Consider the following 19,584-nt stretch of genomic DNA (forward strand, 5'->3'; position numbering starts at 1 on the left):
TCCAGTGTCAGCGGTTTCAGAAAGCATGCATTATGAAACCATAAATAAAAACGACGCTTCCCGACCCCCTGACCTGCAATTAGATCAAGGTCAAGCACAATGAGGAAAAACGTTAAAAGAAATGCCTCAGAGATAATCCTCCTCCTCCTCCCGGGAAAGTCCGATATGTAATGTGCCGCTGAGAGCGAGGTAAGGGGAAAAAAGAAAAAAAAAAGATGAAATATTGATCAGATAAGACAGCGTAATAAAACATGCAACGCGACTGCGGCGTGACTGTGTGTGCGGGGCGTCCAAAGGCATTAGTGGGGGGGCTTCAGCACCTACTCAACCATATTCACATAGTCAAGGTCATCACCGGAACAGCGCAGGGCCGTCAGCTCGGCCTCGGCCATCGTGGGTGACAACTAACACCAGAGGCGGGAAAGGGAGGAAAAGTCGAGAGGATGCATAGAAACAGCAGATGAATTTGTTCGCACCGAATCAAACAGAGGAGGATAAACCGATATATTTTAAGATATATATATACAGACTGGCTCAGTTGTAGATACTGTGTGAAATGGGAATAAAAATACCCAGGGTTTCCTGAGCTTACATTTTTCTTGTCTTATATATCTTATTTTTATATATTAAATATAAATTAATAGCCTGTATGTTTTAGTATTTGATGAAAACTTGAAGCCATGTAGTTATTATTATTACATATGGATATCTTCTTTGTGTATTTTATGATTTTACATGTAGCTTCTTACTCCACCGACGCCTGAGGTTACTGCGTGGAAGAGGTTTTTGCATCTAAAAGTTCACGAGACGCTATTTAAATGCGTCCGTGTAATGAGAGCCTCAAATCGCAATTTTCAATTAAAGTTCAGGTCTTCCAGCTGAAAGAGGGAGCAATTAAAGCGGCGAAACCACAGGCTATTAAACAAACTCCACGCAGGTTAAAGCGGAAAAAGAAAGAAAAAAAAAAAAAACAGAAAGAAGAAATAAATTAGACGCCAGCCGTTAGAATGAAGGCGATTAGTCTTTTATTGTGCTGAGATTTTTCATAACGTTGCTGTTTAGATGTTTCACTGCAACTTAGTGACTTTCATTCGTCTTATGAACTAAATAAAATCGAAAGGATTTTTATTTTGTTTTTCCTCTGCGGGACTGCATTCAGGTTCACAAAAATCCTTCTCAAGGAGTGTTTTTTTTTGTTTTAGACACGCCTTATCTCAGACACCTCGGTCAGTAAACACTGATTTAGACAGTTTGAATACAAATTCTCCTCTCACGCTACCTGAGCTGAGGAGACTGTATACAAAGACATGTCGGATTTGATCAAGCTCATCTCCACTGACCTATATTTGATACTTAGAGGATGCACGGACAGATGACAGATTAATGAAGGTCTCTGAAATAACTGGAAAATACATAAATAAAAAGAAAGAAATCTGTTAAATTAATAAATGAGTAGGTTAAGTAGGTTAAGCTTCTTTAAATTAAACTCAGTCATGCATGTTAGCGCCTTCGATGGACATTTATTTATTATGAAATGGCACAAGTGTGGTATTAGGTTTTATTTTGTACTCCTAATAAACTACAACCATTTACCTTTTACTAAAATCCTGTTTTTTTGGTTATAGAAGTATGAATTACTGTCGAGAAATTTCACATTAAAATGTAAAATGGCCTTGGGAGATTTGTGCCTTCAAGTTAAGCTCAGTTCACATTAAAAGTGGAGCATCATACGGTACAATATTAATATAAAAGCAGGTCATCAGAAGGACAACTGTCATCATGTAAATTAAATATTTCTGTGTGCCGCTGAGTGTGTAATACCAATGGCGGTCACCATTGGCTCCCATTCAAAAATATTCATCTTCTCTCATAAAATACTGGCAATAGGTTAAGTCATGAGCTAAATGAACTGCTTCTGGTTGGTATGAACTGCCGGTGGTCCTTTAGAGAATAGTTCCAAGAAAAAGTAAATATTGAGCATCAAAAAGAGCTTTGTTCGTTGGCGCGCCAGGTTTGATTGACGTGCCAGGCTTGGGGTGATTGACAAGCTGTCCTCGGGCTCTCAATCAGATTCACCAGTCACTCTTCCACTCGTCCAAATATGGACATGTCTGACGCAAAAAAAAACAACATAACAAAACGAAAAAAAAAATAACGAAACAACAACATGGTGACAGCTAGATCTCGGTCTGACTTAAAGCTTCACAACCGTACTAATGGGGGGTGGTCATCGTCAGTATACCTCCTGTGATCTTTCAAATCAGTGCATAGACAAGAGTCACATGCATATTTCAGAAACTTTTACAATTACAGATTTCAAATCGTTCTTGAATATTATAATTACAGTTTTATCTTTTTGCCAGTTTATAATGGCTTTAAAGGGGAATTACCGTTGTTTACAACCTGGACCTTATTTCTAGCATAAAATACAATCGTTTACTCACCCATATAACTTTCGTGTCATTTGGAGTCGTTCGGACGATATTTAGATCTGTGTATATCCATATAGTGGGAGTGACTGGGGCACCGAAACGCAGCCTCTAAATAACGCATTATCTGCCGCGAAACTCGTTCATTTCACCAATATTTTGTTATGATACGCTAGTGCTATTCCCTGTTGAGTCCGGAGTTACCTGTTGTCTTTATCCGGGGTCTGTAGATTGATCTACTAACTTCTGACCTGGATGATGTCATCTGAGAGCGCCCACTCACATCCGCGACGCTCGGCTTGTTTGCCTGTAATTTGCTACCGCTATTTTTTTGCAACATGGCTGAATATTTTTCCGATTCTGAGGTTGTGGATGACGACTTTGTTTATGATGGACGTCCTTACCGTTTTGGATGAGGAGCTCGTTGAAAGGAGGATGTGGAGGCAGAGAGAGGAACAGCTGGCCAAAGAACAAAAAAAACGCTGCATGTCCGCGAATAGATAACAGGTAACTCCGGACTCAACGGGGAATAACACTAGTGTATCCTAACAAAATATTGGTGAAATGAACGAGTTTCGCGGCGGATAATGCGTTATTTAGAGGCTGCATTTCGGTGCCCCAATCACTCCCACTATATGGATATACGTGGATCTAAATAAGACGAAGACGACTCCAAATGACACCAAAGTTATATGGGTGAGTAAACGATCGTATTTTATGCCAGAAATAAGGTCCAGGTTGTAAAAAACTGTAATTCCCCTTAAAGAGACATCAGAGCCAAGTGAATACACTTTCTAGCACCTATTCGAGCATCTGAAAGATAGATATGTGGAGGTATTCTTTTGATTGCTGGCATCCTCAACAGTAGGAGGTATGGATTATGAAAGTAAATAAACCCACCAGGTAAAGCCGTTTTTTTGAAGGAGACAGATGCTCAGCACAGTGTAAAGCAGTTGGCCTCGCCGACTGCCCTCTGGGTTGTCTCATGGCGCTGCCTGGGCGCTCCCGGCACACAACGCCGCTGTGTGTGCACTCACAGTGCATATCACCAAGTAGTAGCTGTGGAGGAGATGGGGTGGGCGTAGGAGGAGTGGTTTTGATCTCTCTCTGTCTGTGTGTGTTAACGTGTGAAAGACAGCGAGAGGGAGAGAGAAAGAGAACAAGAGATAGCGAAGGCTTTATGTGAAGCACGGATGCCGGGGGAAATGTTTTGTACTGTGGGAGTTTTTCCTCGGGATGTCAAGCACCTGTGTTGGAGTGGAGGGGCGATGTGTGAAGTGCACTCCACCGGGTCGACAGCTGGGAAGGTGCGATGTTGGACTCCTATGTAGGATGTACGCGGCAATGTGGGCGGATATTGGGTGGTTCTGCTATTTAGGGATCGCTGTTTAAATGCCTGACAGCTATCACAGCTGAGCGGCTGCGTGTTTGAATAAGCAGCTGTAGGTTGTATTAACACAGCACGCAGAGCATACATTAAAATCTTTTGGAGTGTGTCATAATTTTAATAAAACAGTTCCTTCCAGCTCCTCTTTCTATAACGTGCTCGAACTCCCCTGCAAACTTTAACGGGTGATTGATGGGCAAGTCTCCTGTGAAAACAATTAACATATTTCCTCTTTTTTTTTTTCTCCTCCTCCTGTATCCAACTCCATCCTCCCTGCCTCTTCCATCTGCCTTTCTCTTGCCTCTCCTTTTGGTCTTAATCCCCTCCACCTCCTTATATGCTCTCTGCTCATCTCCCCTCTCATCCCTCCCTCGCTGATTCCCCTCTCCAAATCTGTCGCTGCCTCCTTCCCCTCCACAGGCACCACTAGTCGACGCTGCTCTTTGGATCACCGCGGTATGGCCTTCTGGGAGCAGCCCAGCTATGCTCGATGCATAACAAATGAATTCAGATACTTGCAGCAATCAGTAGGTGCAAAGTCAGCTCCCTCTCACAGCCTCTGTTTCCAATGCATCATAAATTACCTCCCCAGTGTTTCCCACTCCCCCTCCCCACCCCCCCAACCCCCCCTCTCCACCCATTCTCATCACAGTGTAGCCAAAGATTAAGCACTTTCAATAGAGGAGCAAATTAAAATACAGATTTTGCCATTTTTTTCTTTTTAATGAATGGTCCTCGCCAAGTACTGTTTGATTTAGAGTTTCTGGCATGTTCTCATCTGTGTTTGTACGCTCGAATGAAAATAGTACTTACTGTTTACAGTGTTGTACTTCTGCAGCATTGATAGAAGACTTAGTCCTCACCTGCCTCCTCACATTGGGATTAGCTACAATAAATAAGAACACATTTAAGCCCATTTAAACTAAGCATAGCGAGCAAATTATTAAAACAAAACAGGATAACACAGTGAAACTAAATCTGGAAATAAAATCTGAGAACTCGAGAGCCGGATGTGAACTCTCTCTCGTCCTTTTTTCTTTTTTTTTTTTTTCATCGCTAGTCTGATGAGGCATTTTAATCACACTCAGATATTTTCTTTTCATTGTGCCGTTTTAAATAAAAGATTTCCTTTGAGCGCCTCTGGCCCGGAACCGCAGCGGCGCTTCCGCCAGGATGGGTCATTTTTGTGACTCTCCGTCACTTTTAAAAATAAAATAATTCAGAAGAGCTGAGATAGCACATATAGCGCCGCACCTGTGAACGTGTATTTATGGACATAAACCCTGTGCAATGATGTGAGATGTCATTTCACTGTGCAATTTCTGCCTAAATGTGTGCCTTCTGCTCCAGTTAACTCTTTTATTCATATTGGCTCGTTTCAAAACATCCGCGAGGCAGAATACATTTCGGCCCAGCTTAGATATAAGCGTCACATAAAGGGCCTTAGAGAGTGGAGTCTTTCTTCCTGATTTTTCGCACTCCATTTACTCCAAATGTGTAGCTTAGTGTGCGTCTGGCAAACCGGCTGAGGACACCGATGCCCCAAGTTCTTTCTTCTCCTGTTTTTGGAGGTTCAGGGGCACCTTGCGAAGGGCCAGAGGATGCTGGCGGGGGATGGGATGTCCCAGGTCACGAAGAACCTGCTGGACCTCACCCAGAGGAGGAACTTCTACGCTGGAGATCTGCTGTCTTCAGTGGAGATCCTCCGCAATGTCACGGAGACCTTCAAGAGGGCCAGCTATGAGCCGTCGTCGGACGATGTGCAAGTAAGTGGACGTCCGATTTGTTTTCGCACACGAATCGAGCCGAATGTGTTTCTTTTGGTAAAACAGTTAACGGGATAACACCAACGCTTCCTACATTTTACTACGAACTCCGCAATATATGTGAAAACACGTTTTTGAAAATCAGCAACAAACAACACAAAGGCTAGGAAAAAAAATTAAAAAAAGCAGCCGATGGCTTTATTGTATCAGGAGATCTCCTCCACATCCTAAGCTTTTTCATCTCATCATGTTAGGGTTGACTGCAGTCTTGATCCTCTTTATGTCAATAGGATGATGGAGATTATGGAGATTTAAAGCTCCGTCTCCATCACCAATAAGACAATTTATGCCGTGCCATTTTCAAAGACACTCTCCTAAGGCCTCTTTGTGCCGCCCTGCGTACGCGTTATGTTTTTTTATACGTCGTTTTAGGTTCATGCTATTTTTTTTTTTAAAGTGACCTAAATATGATGGAGGGAGCTGTGGCGGTGACGCCGAAGCTTCTGTTCGGCATCGCTTGCGCATTGCTGATAGATCTAATTCTCCTTTACCCGTTGTTTGGGAGGTTCTAATCTGGCTTTGTGAGCATGTTAAGGTTGTTGTGTTGTCATTCTTCTGCACGGAGATGCAAGCAACAGAGCCAGGAAATTTGAAAAATATGAGTCTTTTCCTGCAGCTATTTTCTGTGTAAAAGTAGAACTAGTATATGGTTTACAGCGTGAAAGTTCAGTTAAATCTGCTGACTGGTAAGCTCATCTTTTAGTTTATTAAATATGAAGAGATGTCCGTATTGTCAGGTGGTATGCTATTTTCCAGTTATTAAACAGAGGAAAGTAAACTAAAAGTGCATAAAGAAAGGGCAAACAACCGAACTATACTGCTTGACTATATGACAATTTGAGCATTTTGGGAATGTGAGAGAAAATTTAATTGGGGTACATCTTGCGCTTCAGGTTAGGATAATTAAAATCGCCAAACTTAATTATGCACTTCCAAAGCGCGGTGATATTTGGACTACAAAATGTCAGGGATGCTCTTTCCTGCTCGTTTTCTGCTGGTTTTACACACATTCATCAACGGTTTCCACTGGGCATAAGGCGTGTGCTCTTTCTAATATCCCGCAGATATGAAACCCAAATGCGCCGGCCATGCATGGGGAGACTCGGGGCCCCATTCAGCCGATATTCCGACCGTAGAAAATCTATGAGACGAGGAAAGCGTCCTGTCTCTGGTTATTAGGGGAGCGCTATAGTGTGTGGGCAGACAGGAGAGCAGTCAGCCAGCCCAACCCTTCCGTGTGTCTCTGCGCTAATGCAGTGTTAAAGTGGGCACATTACCACCAGAGGGAGCATAAGCATTCAAGTAGAAAACAAGATAGCCTGTGTCAAGAGAGAGAGCCACTCCCTCAGGCGCACTGTAGACCAGACGAAATAACAAGGCTAAAGATCAGACAGGGGTCCTATTACTACTGCAGGCATGCACCCCAAGCAGCCTCTGCTCTTCACTGCCGAAGAAGACAATCCACACAGCTGCTCAAACATTCCCTTTCATCTTTATTTTCTGATTGCGGCTTGTGCTTCTCTCCCGTAGCATTGCGTGTTTGCTGCAAGCTGCAGGAGGTTCAAGGTGTATTTCTTGTCAGAGCTCAAGCGCACATTCAATCTCTCCTCTTATCATTTGCCATCACGGTTTCGGCTGCAAATTTCCAGGCGATGCTGAGCCCTGCAGGGACGACGATTATCACCTTATAGAAATCCAGCAATCACAAATATCAGTAGATTTATCCATAATGGTGCTGTTTATGTCATGATTTATAAAATACATTAAAAAAAAAATCTTGCTGCAGTGCCTGTAATACTTGTGTGGGCGTGTTACGTATTTCCCCTTTCATCATCTCCACAGAACTTCTTTCAAATCATCAGCAACCTCTTGGAGGAGGAAAATAAGGAGAAATGGGAAGACGCTCAAAAGGTAAGAATGTGGCAGCACGCTTGGTAAATAATTCAGGCTGCTGCGAGAATGCCCGTTTGCCTCAAAATTCACCTCAAAGCCCGTTTACAGGGACTCCATCTGAATGGCCGAGATAAAGCAAAAAAAAGTCGGGCTGCTTTTAAGATAACGTTACACGTGTGATATGAGGTCATCTAGCAGGTGTGACATCTGGCCTGATTTAGAAAACCAGTTCCTCAGAGCTCCACTTGGTGGCAGCAGCACTGCCATAGAAGCTGTCCAAGCATTGAGGCTGCACTACGCCTGCACACACATTGTCTCACCCAGCTGATACAGATCACGGTAGCCGTTCGTGATTAAACCATTACTGGATATTGTCGAATTTTGTCAGAGAAATAAAAACTGTTTCATTACCCGTGCAGCCGAGACTTAATTCCCTTTCTGACACAGCGCAGCAGCTCCAGCATAGAGGGCATCACTGCTGCTCTAAATTTAAGCACAGAGCAGCCCTCTTTTTTCTACATTGTGTTTATCCATGATTGGCTTCCTGTCCCCCCCCCCCAGCTTGAGATGTGTTGTTTTCAAAACTGCCACCGTTTTCTGAGAATACCTGAACCCCGAAATTACGCACATCCAGACTCTGACGGAGATACCATCTGCGAGGACTGCAAGTCTGGAAAGGGCATCTGCTCTGTTGTCACCTTCACCGGTAAATTGACTTAAATTAGGTGTCACCTGCGCCGACACATGACTGAAGTGATGCCTCGAAATAAGTCAGATCTCTCTTTTTTTTTCTTTTTCTCCCCCCCTCCACACCTGACTTCAGCTAAGATGCTTGGGGAGCACAGGCCGTTCAGTCATCTTTAAGAGTGCCAGTGTTGGCTGTCTGTGCAGGCAGTAATTAGGTGTTTACTTACTGCAGCTTTAGTTTGGCAGGCCGTAAAGGCGCGTTGTCGGTGAGAGGAGCGCGCAAACAAATCGTTTCGGCGGCGGGAATGCATCAGAAACAGGGGCAGACGGATCAGAGGAAATACAGATATACGAAAAGTCATCTGTGTGACTGAACACCCAGAAGAGATGTGTGACATAATTAATTATTTCTGGAGATATTAATGTGCTACTCCAATTTCCTCCTTCCACCAAGTGGCTAATCGACGTCGTCTGATTCCAACAGGCGATGCTTGGACTTCACAGTCAAACATTTTTTTTTTTCTCACTTGCTGGCTTCTCTTGCATTAATGAGTGTTCCCGAGCTCGGCCAGTGGACGTCGGAAACGCTCACATGAAACACCTCCCTATGAGGTTTTACTGGCTGCAGAGTTGGCTTTGTGCGGAGATCACTATATATTCACCTCCTGTCACTGTTACCATGGCAAAGGAAAGGAAGAGCTCTGTCTACAGAACCTCCACTGCAGCCATTTCCCTGTGCTGCCTTCACATCGCCCGGTTGCCATGGAGACCAGCCGAATGAGCATGACTGCACTCTGCGTCAGACATGCCGGAAGGGGCGACGTGATGTGCTTTTCTCCCCCACTATGGCTTTCACTCTGCTGTGTCAGAGGCTCTCGACTTCAGCATCACCGATCCGCTAGCCTGGCTCCTTAGCGGCGGCGGCGGCACATGCAGAGTCATGTGCAAACACACATACATGCACAGAACAAGGTGTTACAGAGGAGGGAAATACCTGCCCCAGGTGTTTGTTGAATATCAGCTCAGAGTGAGGTGTTAATTGCTAAATGCCACTCAGATGCCTTTCTAATTGCCTGACATCATCGCCCGTGCGCTCAACACATTCGTCCTGCCATAATATTTGTACGAACAGCTCCCACTCAGAATTGAAACGGAGTCAAAGCCGCTCCTGTCACACCGCGGCTAGATTGGCAGCGGTCAAATCCTTTAAAGGTCATTTATCGGATTAACGTGCGTTTGATTTATTGACTCGGGGGAGGAAAAGAGCTGACTGGAGCCGCGGAGCTGTCCGCGGTGCTGAATCCCTGCTTCTACGCTCTGTCACTGAGTGCTGCTGATGTCCACGAAGCAGCACATGAACCGGGGCAATCACCCTTGACTTGGCAGGGCCTTCGAGAAGAGAAGCCAACCAGCCACTGTGCTGGCAAAGCCCCGGTGGTCACAGCTTTGATGCTGATGTCGCATGAACGGCTCAATTAGGGCTGCAAGTTATGCTTAATTATTATCGGCACTAAAATATCATCGTGATCGAATGAGCCGCTGATCTAGAAACAGAATCAGAATATAACAAAACGCGTCACAATTAGTGAGTCACTCAATTGAGTCAAATGATCAACTAATTGATTTCGCTCTATGTGGAAAATTACACAAAATTATGCAAAAGAATTGAATTAAACAATAAAATTTGCTCAGGATTCAAGAAAATTATACATTTACCTCTATACAAAAACAAATGTCGCTTTTTTTTGGCTATATTCTTAGATATACAATGATCTGGATAACTTTGAATAACATATTGGATAACAATTGTTCAATTTGTATGATATTTGTTCATATACTTTGCAGCTTTTATGTTTTACTACATGCTACATGTTCATCTCTAATATGTCTTTTTGACCTATTACCTTTTTCTTTTACACTGCCATTGTTACTGCTAGATTTGCTAGATAATTGAAGCAACGTCAAAAACCGCCTCGTCATTTTTGTCTAGATCTACCCAGGAGCAGTGGAGCTCATGCAGGTCATAGAGGAGTTCATCCACATCGTCGGGCTGGGCATGAAGGATTTCCACAACGCCTATCTGATGACTGGGAACCTGGGTGAGAACAAATTAACCCGCTTTCTCCCCACAGCCGCCGAGCACGCCCCAGCGCTTACTTCTGCTCGACAATCCCAGTCCTCTGCTCCCTGCTCCTTGTGTCAACTTTCATTAATTTAGGGTAAATGGCACGCGGTTAAGGTGGGGGAGTAAAATTACTGCAAATCAATAGTGGTGATTAAAACTGATCTTGTGGTCTTGATGTGCTAAATTCCTTTGAAAAACACTTAACAGCCAATCCAATACAACTCCCACAAGACTAGTGCTCTTATGCAGAAATAAAAAATAGATATAATAATAAATAATACACAAGTATGGATAGACATTATATGATGATCAAGCCATTGATCACACAAAATAAACTTCACAGGTACATTTTAAAACATTAAGAATTATTTAAAGTCGTCCAGTAGACGATTTTCTGGCGGCTTTTATTAATTAGCCATTGTTTATCCATTCGTGTACAATAATAAAAATGTAATATTTATGACCGACTTGAAGGTGAAATTATTCCGTCTGAAGCTGCATTGCGCTGCAGAGAAAGACTTGATTAGCTGAGCGTACCCTACAGCGTGTTCAGTTGTAGTGCAGCAGCTTAAAAAAATAAAAGAGAGATTGTTTGTCGGTTCCTTGTGACATAGCAGTCATGGCAAAAACATAGCGTGGGAGAGTCTGATAAAGGGCTATAAAATCGGAAGTGAAATCACAAGTTATTCTTTGCAGCTGTAATGAGCTTTTCTGCTACACTGATTTTTGTCCAGATTATAAAATCATCTCTGGATACGAGTCTGTGAGCAATATTTCTCTTCCCCAGCGTCGCCGCGGGCTCTTTTAGCTTCTGTCGTGCAGCCTCTTGGATGATCTGAGGTCTCTATGGCATTTCATTTCGTACTCAGGGTGGTGTCCTACTGGAATGGAATAATAGAAATGTGGTCTTGATTTATTCATGCGAGCGTATGTGAGCGCGTGCGGCCGCGCTGGTGGGCAGCTCCTCTCGAGAAGCGGGGCTCACTACTGTGTATTCTTTTGCGATGGCCAACATTTGACCCACTTGTAGCAAATGCACTCGATGGCTCTTTATGGTATATGATTTCCATGATGATGAATAGGTAGCCCCCAAGAATAGCATACCGAACACGGTTCGATGAATGCACCCATCAAAATTCCATTATGAAACACAGTGAGAGTCAAATTAACTAATGGATTTGGACTTGGAAATAAGGTTTGAATGCATTTCATAATGCCAAGCATTAATGACTTCTTTCACAGATGTGAGATTATTTCTTCACCTTACTCCTACTTTATACTTATTTCAATTTGGCTTAATGGTAGTCGTGCAAACTCATTGCCTCTGCCTCCTCCTAATGCTCAAAAAGGCATTAACACACGACCCCCGCTTTATACACAAGAAGAAATCTGTTCCATGAAACTGACTCTAAATTGACAGTTAAGTGTTTTAGCCGATGATGACTATGGCCTGGTCCAGAAGCTTAAGGCTTGTCTGTTCATTTGTACACCGATCAGCCACAACATTAAAACCACCGGTTAAGTGCATAACACTGACCATCCTGTGACAATACAACGTTCTGCTGGGGAACATTTGGACCTGACATTCACGTGGATGTTACGCAGACATGTACTACCCACCTAGACCAGACTAGGTACCCCCACCTCATAGCAAAGACACTCCTTGATGGCAGCAAGCATCCTCAGCCTGACACAGGCACACACACAGAAATGGTTTAGAGACAACTCATTTAAAAAAAACAAAAAAAAAAACATGAAGAACTGTACAAGGTGTTGACCTGGCCTCCAAATTCACTAGATCCCAAACTGATCAAGTATCTGTGGGATGCACTGGGACAAGCCTGATCCACAGAGGCCCCTCCCCTCAACCTATAGGACCCAAAGGCCCCCACTAACAACATCCTGTAGCCAGACACCACAGGACACCCTCAAAAGACCCATGTCCATTCTCTGATGTGTCACAACTGTTTTGGAGGCAAAAGGGAGACCTACACAATATTAGGATGGTGTTCATAATGTTATGCCTGATTGGTGTGGATACTATACTCTTATACATGTGTACCATTTCTAAGAATGCAATGTATCAGGAATGTCTTGAAGGAACCAGTGTTTGCCAAAAGGTTGTCAAATTTAACACAAACATCTCCTACAAGGATGAAATCATTACATCGTGTTGGTCAGAGATCAGAGGACATTCTTTCCCATATCCCAAGGAGATATACACTAATCACGACAAAATTTCAACGATTCAACTCCCCTGGTTGGCGGAGGAACACAACTGTCTTGCCAATACTTTCTGCCAATACTATATTCTGTTTTTAGAATATATCCTGCTTGTTTTACCAGTATATACTATGACAGCACATTAGAGCCACTGTAGGTAGGTGGAGAAAATACCTACAAAATACAGGAGTGAGGAAGGAGGGGTACTATCCAGAGACTGAGAGAACAAAACTAAAAATAGGACAGAATCACAAGACACAAGCCAGTAGGAAAGGAATGCTACAGTTCACGATGCACAAAAGCTGCCGCCTCATCCAAATCAACGGTGCTATTCTGAATAGGCTCAATTCACGATAGTCGATACACTTAATGTGGTGACTCTGGATAACATTTGGAGGATTTCCTTATTGCTAAATCAAATTACAAATTAGTATTAGATTAAGTCTTCCACGATGGGAATAAGACATGGCGGTCTCCGTGGTGATGAGTTTGATCAGTGCTCGCCAAGGGAAGTGATGTGGTTCCTTGAGTAATAAATAAATACATAAAATTATTATTTATTTATCTTTTATTGCCAGTTAATAATCTCAGATAACTGGAAACAGTTTCTCATAGATTTACCACTTTAACTTTAAATAATGCCAAAACTACATCTTTTATCTTGGACAAGTACACACTGCACAGTGCACCATCACTTTTGAACATTTCTGATATGCTTTTTGGCTCCATAACCTACTTAGTGGTTAAATGACGATAGATGGCCTGAGGGACAAATGGCCTCCTCAGCAGGACAGAGACAGCAGCCTGTCACTGAACGAGCTTCTCTGCCTGATTATGGTGTCGTGTCGAGGGTGGTGGACATTGTTCATGATGGTCTGAAGTTTGTTCAGGGTCCTTGCATCTGACAGTGATATCCATCTACCCCTACCCTACTACAGAGCACGCCTTTTATATCAGTTTGTCCTGTCGCAAGATGCCTTTCTTCTTAGTGTTGCCACTGGCAGCGATAGTCTGGAAGAACATGTCCAGCAGCTTCCGGCAGATCTTAGCCTCTTGAGTAAATAGAGACGGCTCTGATCTTTTTTGTAAACTGAGTCTATGTTAGACGACCAATCCAGTTTGTGATCGTGATGTAGACCCAGGTACTGAACCACGTCTACACACTCCCCGTTGATGGTTACAGGCTGCAGGTGGGGCCTGGACCTCGGGAAATCCACTACCATCTCTTTGGTTTTAGCTGCATCGATCAGAAGGTGTCTCTTATTAAGAGCATGTGAATCCTGGAAATACTGCTTTCTAAAGCAGCCTATTTTATTTATTTTTTTTTAAAACAAAGCACAAAGGTTGAGAGGGGAATTTGCCTTTTGAGCAATTACGTGGAGATGCAGCGAGTAACGAGTTGCCTCTGGCTACAGTCAACCAAAACCTGACAGGTGGTAAAATATTAAAAAGGGCTTTTTTTGGAGCACAATTTGACTACATGTTTTACCCCTTTAAATGTCAGACATAATTACAGCTTTCTCAACTTTGCCACTGAAGAGTTATTTGGAAAATTAAACAACGTACCCAAACTTTGTTGTGATAAAACATGACTAATGCATAAGATGTAGAGTTTTCATGATGAGTGGACACTGCGTGAGCTTTGGTAGCTTGCGGCGGTAATTTTTCCACATTCCACAGAGCCTTCATAGGCCTCGTGGCCCTTTTGATTAAAGGAATGGAAAGTTTTGTGGATCCATCGGTGGAAGCCAAGTGGTGAGCATCTGGCCGAGTAAGATATTGCTGCATCATTTCGTCACTAATTTATGGCAGCCCCTTGACACCTAAATAAATACTGGCTGTCACCACTGTATCGTCCTCTGTCCTCCTACTTTTAGTCAAATAACCTTGATTAGAAAAGCCTCTCCGCTCCAGCAACTTATTCTCTCTGCTTACAAGCTAACACTCGGAGGTCAGAGTGAAGCTAGAAAATTAAATGACGCTCTGAGGGTGGAATACATCACGCTCTTTTGTCATTTTTGTTCTGCTATCCATCGAGAGGCTTCACGGTTGAGAGAATGTTCTGACATTTATAGTGATTATTTTCAATTATGCACACACAAAAGCAGCAAATGCTCTTAAATTTATTTGTGTAAAATGTTTATGTTGTCTCCCTTCAACAGTTTACTTAATGCCGCTACCTCTCATGAAAGCATTCAGTCGTAATGAGCAATGCTATAATTCCCTCTTATGAAAATGAGCCATACTGGGATCGGGGTTGAGAACTGTCCCAGTCCTAAATGGCTGCTTTATCTGTGCAAAATGCAAAGCCCCATTTACCTGCAGAATTACCCAAAACTCTGAAAGACAATCTTGCCAGCACCATGTTGTGTTTCGCAGCTTGCCCCACGACTAAAGCCATACACACAAACAAACGCTCGGCGCTCCTGCTCCTGCTCTTAACATCTGGTGCCGCGAGCCGGCCTCTTTGCAAATGGCAGGCCTCGTGTTGCTCTGTGATTTCATGCCCACCGCAGGATCATCCCAAACACACAGACACACCTTCGCCGTCACAGATTTCACTCGAACGTGGAGTCTTGCCAGGATTCAAATTGTATTACTGGCGCAGCACAAGGAACAATAGAGCTTTTGCATCAATGGTAGGATTAGCCTCAGGTCCCCTTGCTGAAGCGCCACCTGACTGGGACAGGATGTGATACCAGGTAGAGAACAGTGCGGCTTTATCCTCCCCTTGTAATGCGAAGGCCTTTTTTCTGTTGATCCTGGGTATTTTCCTTGTCACCGCCTTAGTGCATGTACTGGCCTTTTATGGCAACTCAGCAGGGAGGACAGAAGAGGAAAGAGTGATTAAGAAGATTACCTGTCCACCAGTTGTCGGGTGCCAGTGGCAGCTTTAGTTTTGGACTTTGCCGTAAATGCGTACATAAAGGTATCAAAAACCCAGCTGGCTTGGTTTCTTTGACATATTAATTACCCGCATATTTGCATACACAGTTGAATTTGACAAATAAAAAGCAGTATTTCTGGGTTTCTCGGTTTCCTAAAACTGAAATGCAGGCCTGTCATACTCAAACAAATAGTGTCTGAATAAACTGCTACCTGTGGTTATTCTTGAGCTGGGTTAGCCTGATCATTATAAAAGCCCTAGTGATAGCAGTTCTGTCGCTTTATCATAGGATAGTAGGACACAAACATAGGACATAGGAGGATAGAAGAAGAAACAACTACAAAAAAAGAAATCAATACAGGGTTCGCATGTCGAAAGCAATCAGCAAACCACAGGAAGCAGGCAACAGGAAGGAATCCAGAAGGTAACACGAGGAAAATGAAACGACGAATACCAGGACACCTTGACTACTGAAAGTCCAAAAACAATATGGCAACTGAGTGTTGAACAGCAAGGGTCTTTATACACAGCTGGGTTACTGGCTAATGAAACACGGGGGCTGCAGAAAGCATGCAGGAAACTAAACAAAGACAGGAAGAAACTGTCTAAAAAAAAAAATCAGAGAGAGAACAGATTTCTAAATAAAACAGGAAATGATGAAGAAAAACAAAAAACGAACACCCGAAACCATGACACAGATTGCGCCGTGGAAGAGAAAAGCAGACGTGATGTTATCTAAGCCTGTTACCCTGATATTCCCACCCAATCTGCAGTGTTCAGTGAGATATGTAGCAGGTTACAGCAGCATTATAGCCGTAATAACGGCCTCGCTCTCTCCAAAGTCCTTGCTCCCAAACAAGACATAGTTCATCACATAAAACCCCCACACAATTTATCAGTTTGACTTTGTTTTTTCTACGGATTAAAGACGAAGATATATCACGATAATTACTGTGGTGCTTCTAGGTATTTTATTTTTCTTTTTTTCTTTTACCTTCCGACGGGGGCAGATCCAGTGGCGGCTCCAGCCTCATATTTACCGTACAGTCATGAGAGTGGTATTGATCCTCTTCTGTAAACTCTCTGAACAAAGAAAAAAGCAAACAAAAGTATTTTCCACACTGTTACTTCAAACTATTTGATTTAACAGTTGAATTTGATTCAATCATCCTTGAATAGCGGTCCATTAGGACAATTTACAAACATATAAATACTCTTTTGTCTGTTTGTATGAATTCTGCAGTGGCCAGCATCCAGAGACTTCCAGCCGTGTCCGTGATGACTGACATCAACTTCCCCATGAAGGGTCGTAAAGGCATGGTAGACTGGGCCAGGAACTCTGAAGATAAAGTGGTCATCCCAAAGGGCCTCTTTGTTTCCCAGTCAGCAGGTATGCGACAGACCAAATATATCACAGAAGCGTCTGACTTCTAGTCCAATACATCGTTCTTCAGGAGGAGCCAGGGCTACACAAACAGTCCTTACGTGCAAACATTATGTGTCCTAGAATACAGTATTTATGTCAAATATTTGAATTGAAATATGGACGGAAAGGGAAATCTTGACATCTCAGCACAAGTAGAATGATTTTCAGTCAGTTGCTAAACTTACAGGACGTCCACGCAGACACCTCGGTCTTCTGAAGGCTTTGTCTTAATCTTTTAAGTTACACCACTCCTTGTTTTGGAAAACAATGCTACAAGCCCCTGAACAGAGCCAGTTTGCTCGCCTGTGCTTGTACAGTCACTGAGTTTTCCACTTACTCAGCACTTTTGTCATCGTTTCTGCCAGTTGCCACCATACAGTTTATATATATCACAATCTGACCTGGACAACAATTTGGTTAATTGGTGTAATCAGTCTTATCTGGAATATATCAAAGATAACAAAACAAGGAATTGATTAGGAACCTGTGTTCAATCCCAGCCAATCCAACTGTATATACTAGGTCTTACACTGTCCAAATTTGGACAGTGTAAGACCTAGTATATACAGTCAATGTGTAAGACGCTGATTCTATGGGAGATTTCATCACTTCTCTTAATGGAGTCAACTGGGTTTGACGCAAAAGAAATAAATAAATAGGAACTCTTTTTTATAATGAGTGTATTTAGCAGAAATTGCATGGGCAAGCAGGTTGACTTAAGCCAAGCATTACTACCATAGACTGTATAAATATGGACAATGTGTTGCCGCTAACCTCTCATTGGCCAAACTGACGTTATTTTCCCGGGGATACGGGCGGCGCCATCTTGCGAGTTTGGAACCAGAGTCTGCGCAGTACGGTCCGAGAGTGGAGGCACGCGGAGCCGCGATATCGTTGACCCCGGTTGACCCGAACACACTTCCGCCAGACTCACTTTTTTGTTTAATTAACACTACGCTGTTCTCTACCTCCACCAGTTACGAGGATATGTTGGATTATACACTGTACTTATTTATTTATTTTTAATTTTTTTAACTCTCACGGTCCCACGGGACCGCTTTACGGAACGGTTGGCATGGCAACAGCTAGTTGTCATTATGTCACATCCTGTTTCTATAGCGTTAAATCATAACTAACTAAAACGAAACTTATCAAAAAAAAAAAAAAAAGATAATTGAACATGCATCAACATTATATTAACTACCTAAAACGATAAAAACCATCCTTGAAAAAAAATAAATAAAAAATATTCGACGTCTTTTCGTTTGGCGCAAGTCCCATCCACTAACATGGAGGGGGTGGAGCTTATGACCTATAGCCTACTGCAGCCAGCCACCAGGGAGAGCTCTACTTGCTTTGGCTTCACTTTTGTGGAGCAGTTCCGCCTCCACCCATATGTTTATGGTAAAACTAGCATATTGTATAGAAACCTTTTAATTGTCCACTTGTCCATTTGTCATGTTGTCTACAAAGGAAATATATAAGTCTATAGTCTAACAATCGTCTACTGTCCTCCTATAGATATGGAAGGGTCACCGGTCTTCATTCTGGGAACAGTCCTCTACAAGACTCTAGGACTCATGCTACCTTCACCAAAGTAAGGGCAACATTTCTCCTTGTCTGTATTTTCTGGTCTGCTGGCAACAGAAAATATGAGACAGATTAAATCTTTTGGAAGCTGCAGAGGTGTCCATTTTTATTCACAGTAGTAGATCAAGTCTGAAAAAAAAGAAAAAAAAAAGAAGTAACACGTTGTGCCTCCGTGGCTCCAGTGTCCCTGAAATGTTCCACTCCAGAGACATGAAATTAGGTTTCAAGCAATTATAATTCATTGCATCCTGTCCGTCCTTCTAACAGAGAGTTGATCTTAAAAAAAAAAAAAGACATAAAAGAAAGTTTGTATTGATACTAATTTAGCAAATGAAACATATTTACTGTAGCATGGAATATGCAGTTAATTAAGGATGACATTAGTGTCTGGTAAAGCAGTGGGATGTCCCAAACAAACACCTGGTGTCACACCGCAATCAACAAGTCCCTGGCAACAACGTCCCAAGGACAGAGCGGTCATTCCAGGACAGCTGTCACAGGTAGAGCAGCAGCCCTTTGTGTACATCTGGAGAGGAGCTCATGACGGGACACTGAAGCCTGCCCTCCACAAACTAACGCGAGGAGAAGCTGATCAAGTGGAAACTATTAGACCTGAGGATTTTCAATTTGCCAGATGACAAAAAAAAAAGATGTTCTTACCACTAAATGTCAGAAGTCTGTCAGCGTACCAGCGTACTCTGAGAGGAGAACCTCCATTTAGTCCATTGATTTCCATTCTACAGAAAACTGACTTGTACCGTATGAAAAAGCGAGACAGAAAATATTTTCAGTTCAGGAGGCTGCTGTCGTCTGACCTCTACTTCTCTTTGTGCGGCTGACAATTTTCTTCCAAGAGGAGAGTGCTCATAAAGCTTCAAATGAAAATACTATATATACTATATTCTGTCATCCACACAAGATGTTTTCTGAAAGTTTCATGCGGGATTTTTAAAAGTGTATGACACAAAGAGCCATCTTGTTGAGTTCGGACGAGCTTTTCACTCGGTTTGCTGGTATGCTTCCCGCAATTACCGGGAAACAGCCTGCATGGCTGCTTTGACGTCTGTTGGAGAGCTTTTTTTAGTCCCTCTGTCACTGAGTGTTTGATGTT

General features: G+C 42.8%; 1 protein-coding gene across 1 annotated transcript in view; it reads left to right on the forward strand.

The window, feature by feature from the left end:
* adgrb3 (adhesion G protein-coupled receptor B3) overlaps positions 1-19,584 on the forward strand; it is a gene marked incomplete at its 5' end in the record, with an annotated part of 110,280 nt that overhangs the window by 60,113 nt on the left and 30,583 nt on the right. Inside the window, 6 exons of the mRNA XM_084561149.1 lie at positions 4,237-4,343; positions 5,388-5,582; positions 7,485-7,553; positions 10,213-10,321; positions 16,701-16,847; positions 18,405-18,480. Coding sequence (XP_084417275.1) covers positions 4,237-4,343; positions 5,388-5,582; positions 7,485-7,553; positions 10,213-10,321; positions 16,701-16,847; positions 18,405-18,480 — 703 coding nt within the window. The remainder of the gene's footprint in view (positions 1-4,236; positions 4,344-5,387; positions 5,583-7,484; positions 7,554-10,212; positions 10,322-16,700; positions 16,848-18,404; positions 18,481-19,584) is intronic.

This window comes from Chelon labrosus, assembly GCF_963514085.1.
Source record: "Chelon labrosus genome assembly, chromosome: 15".
Lineage (NCBI taxonomy): Eukaryota > Metazoa > Chordata > Actinopteri > Mugiliformes > Mugilidae > Chelon > Chelon labrosus.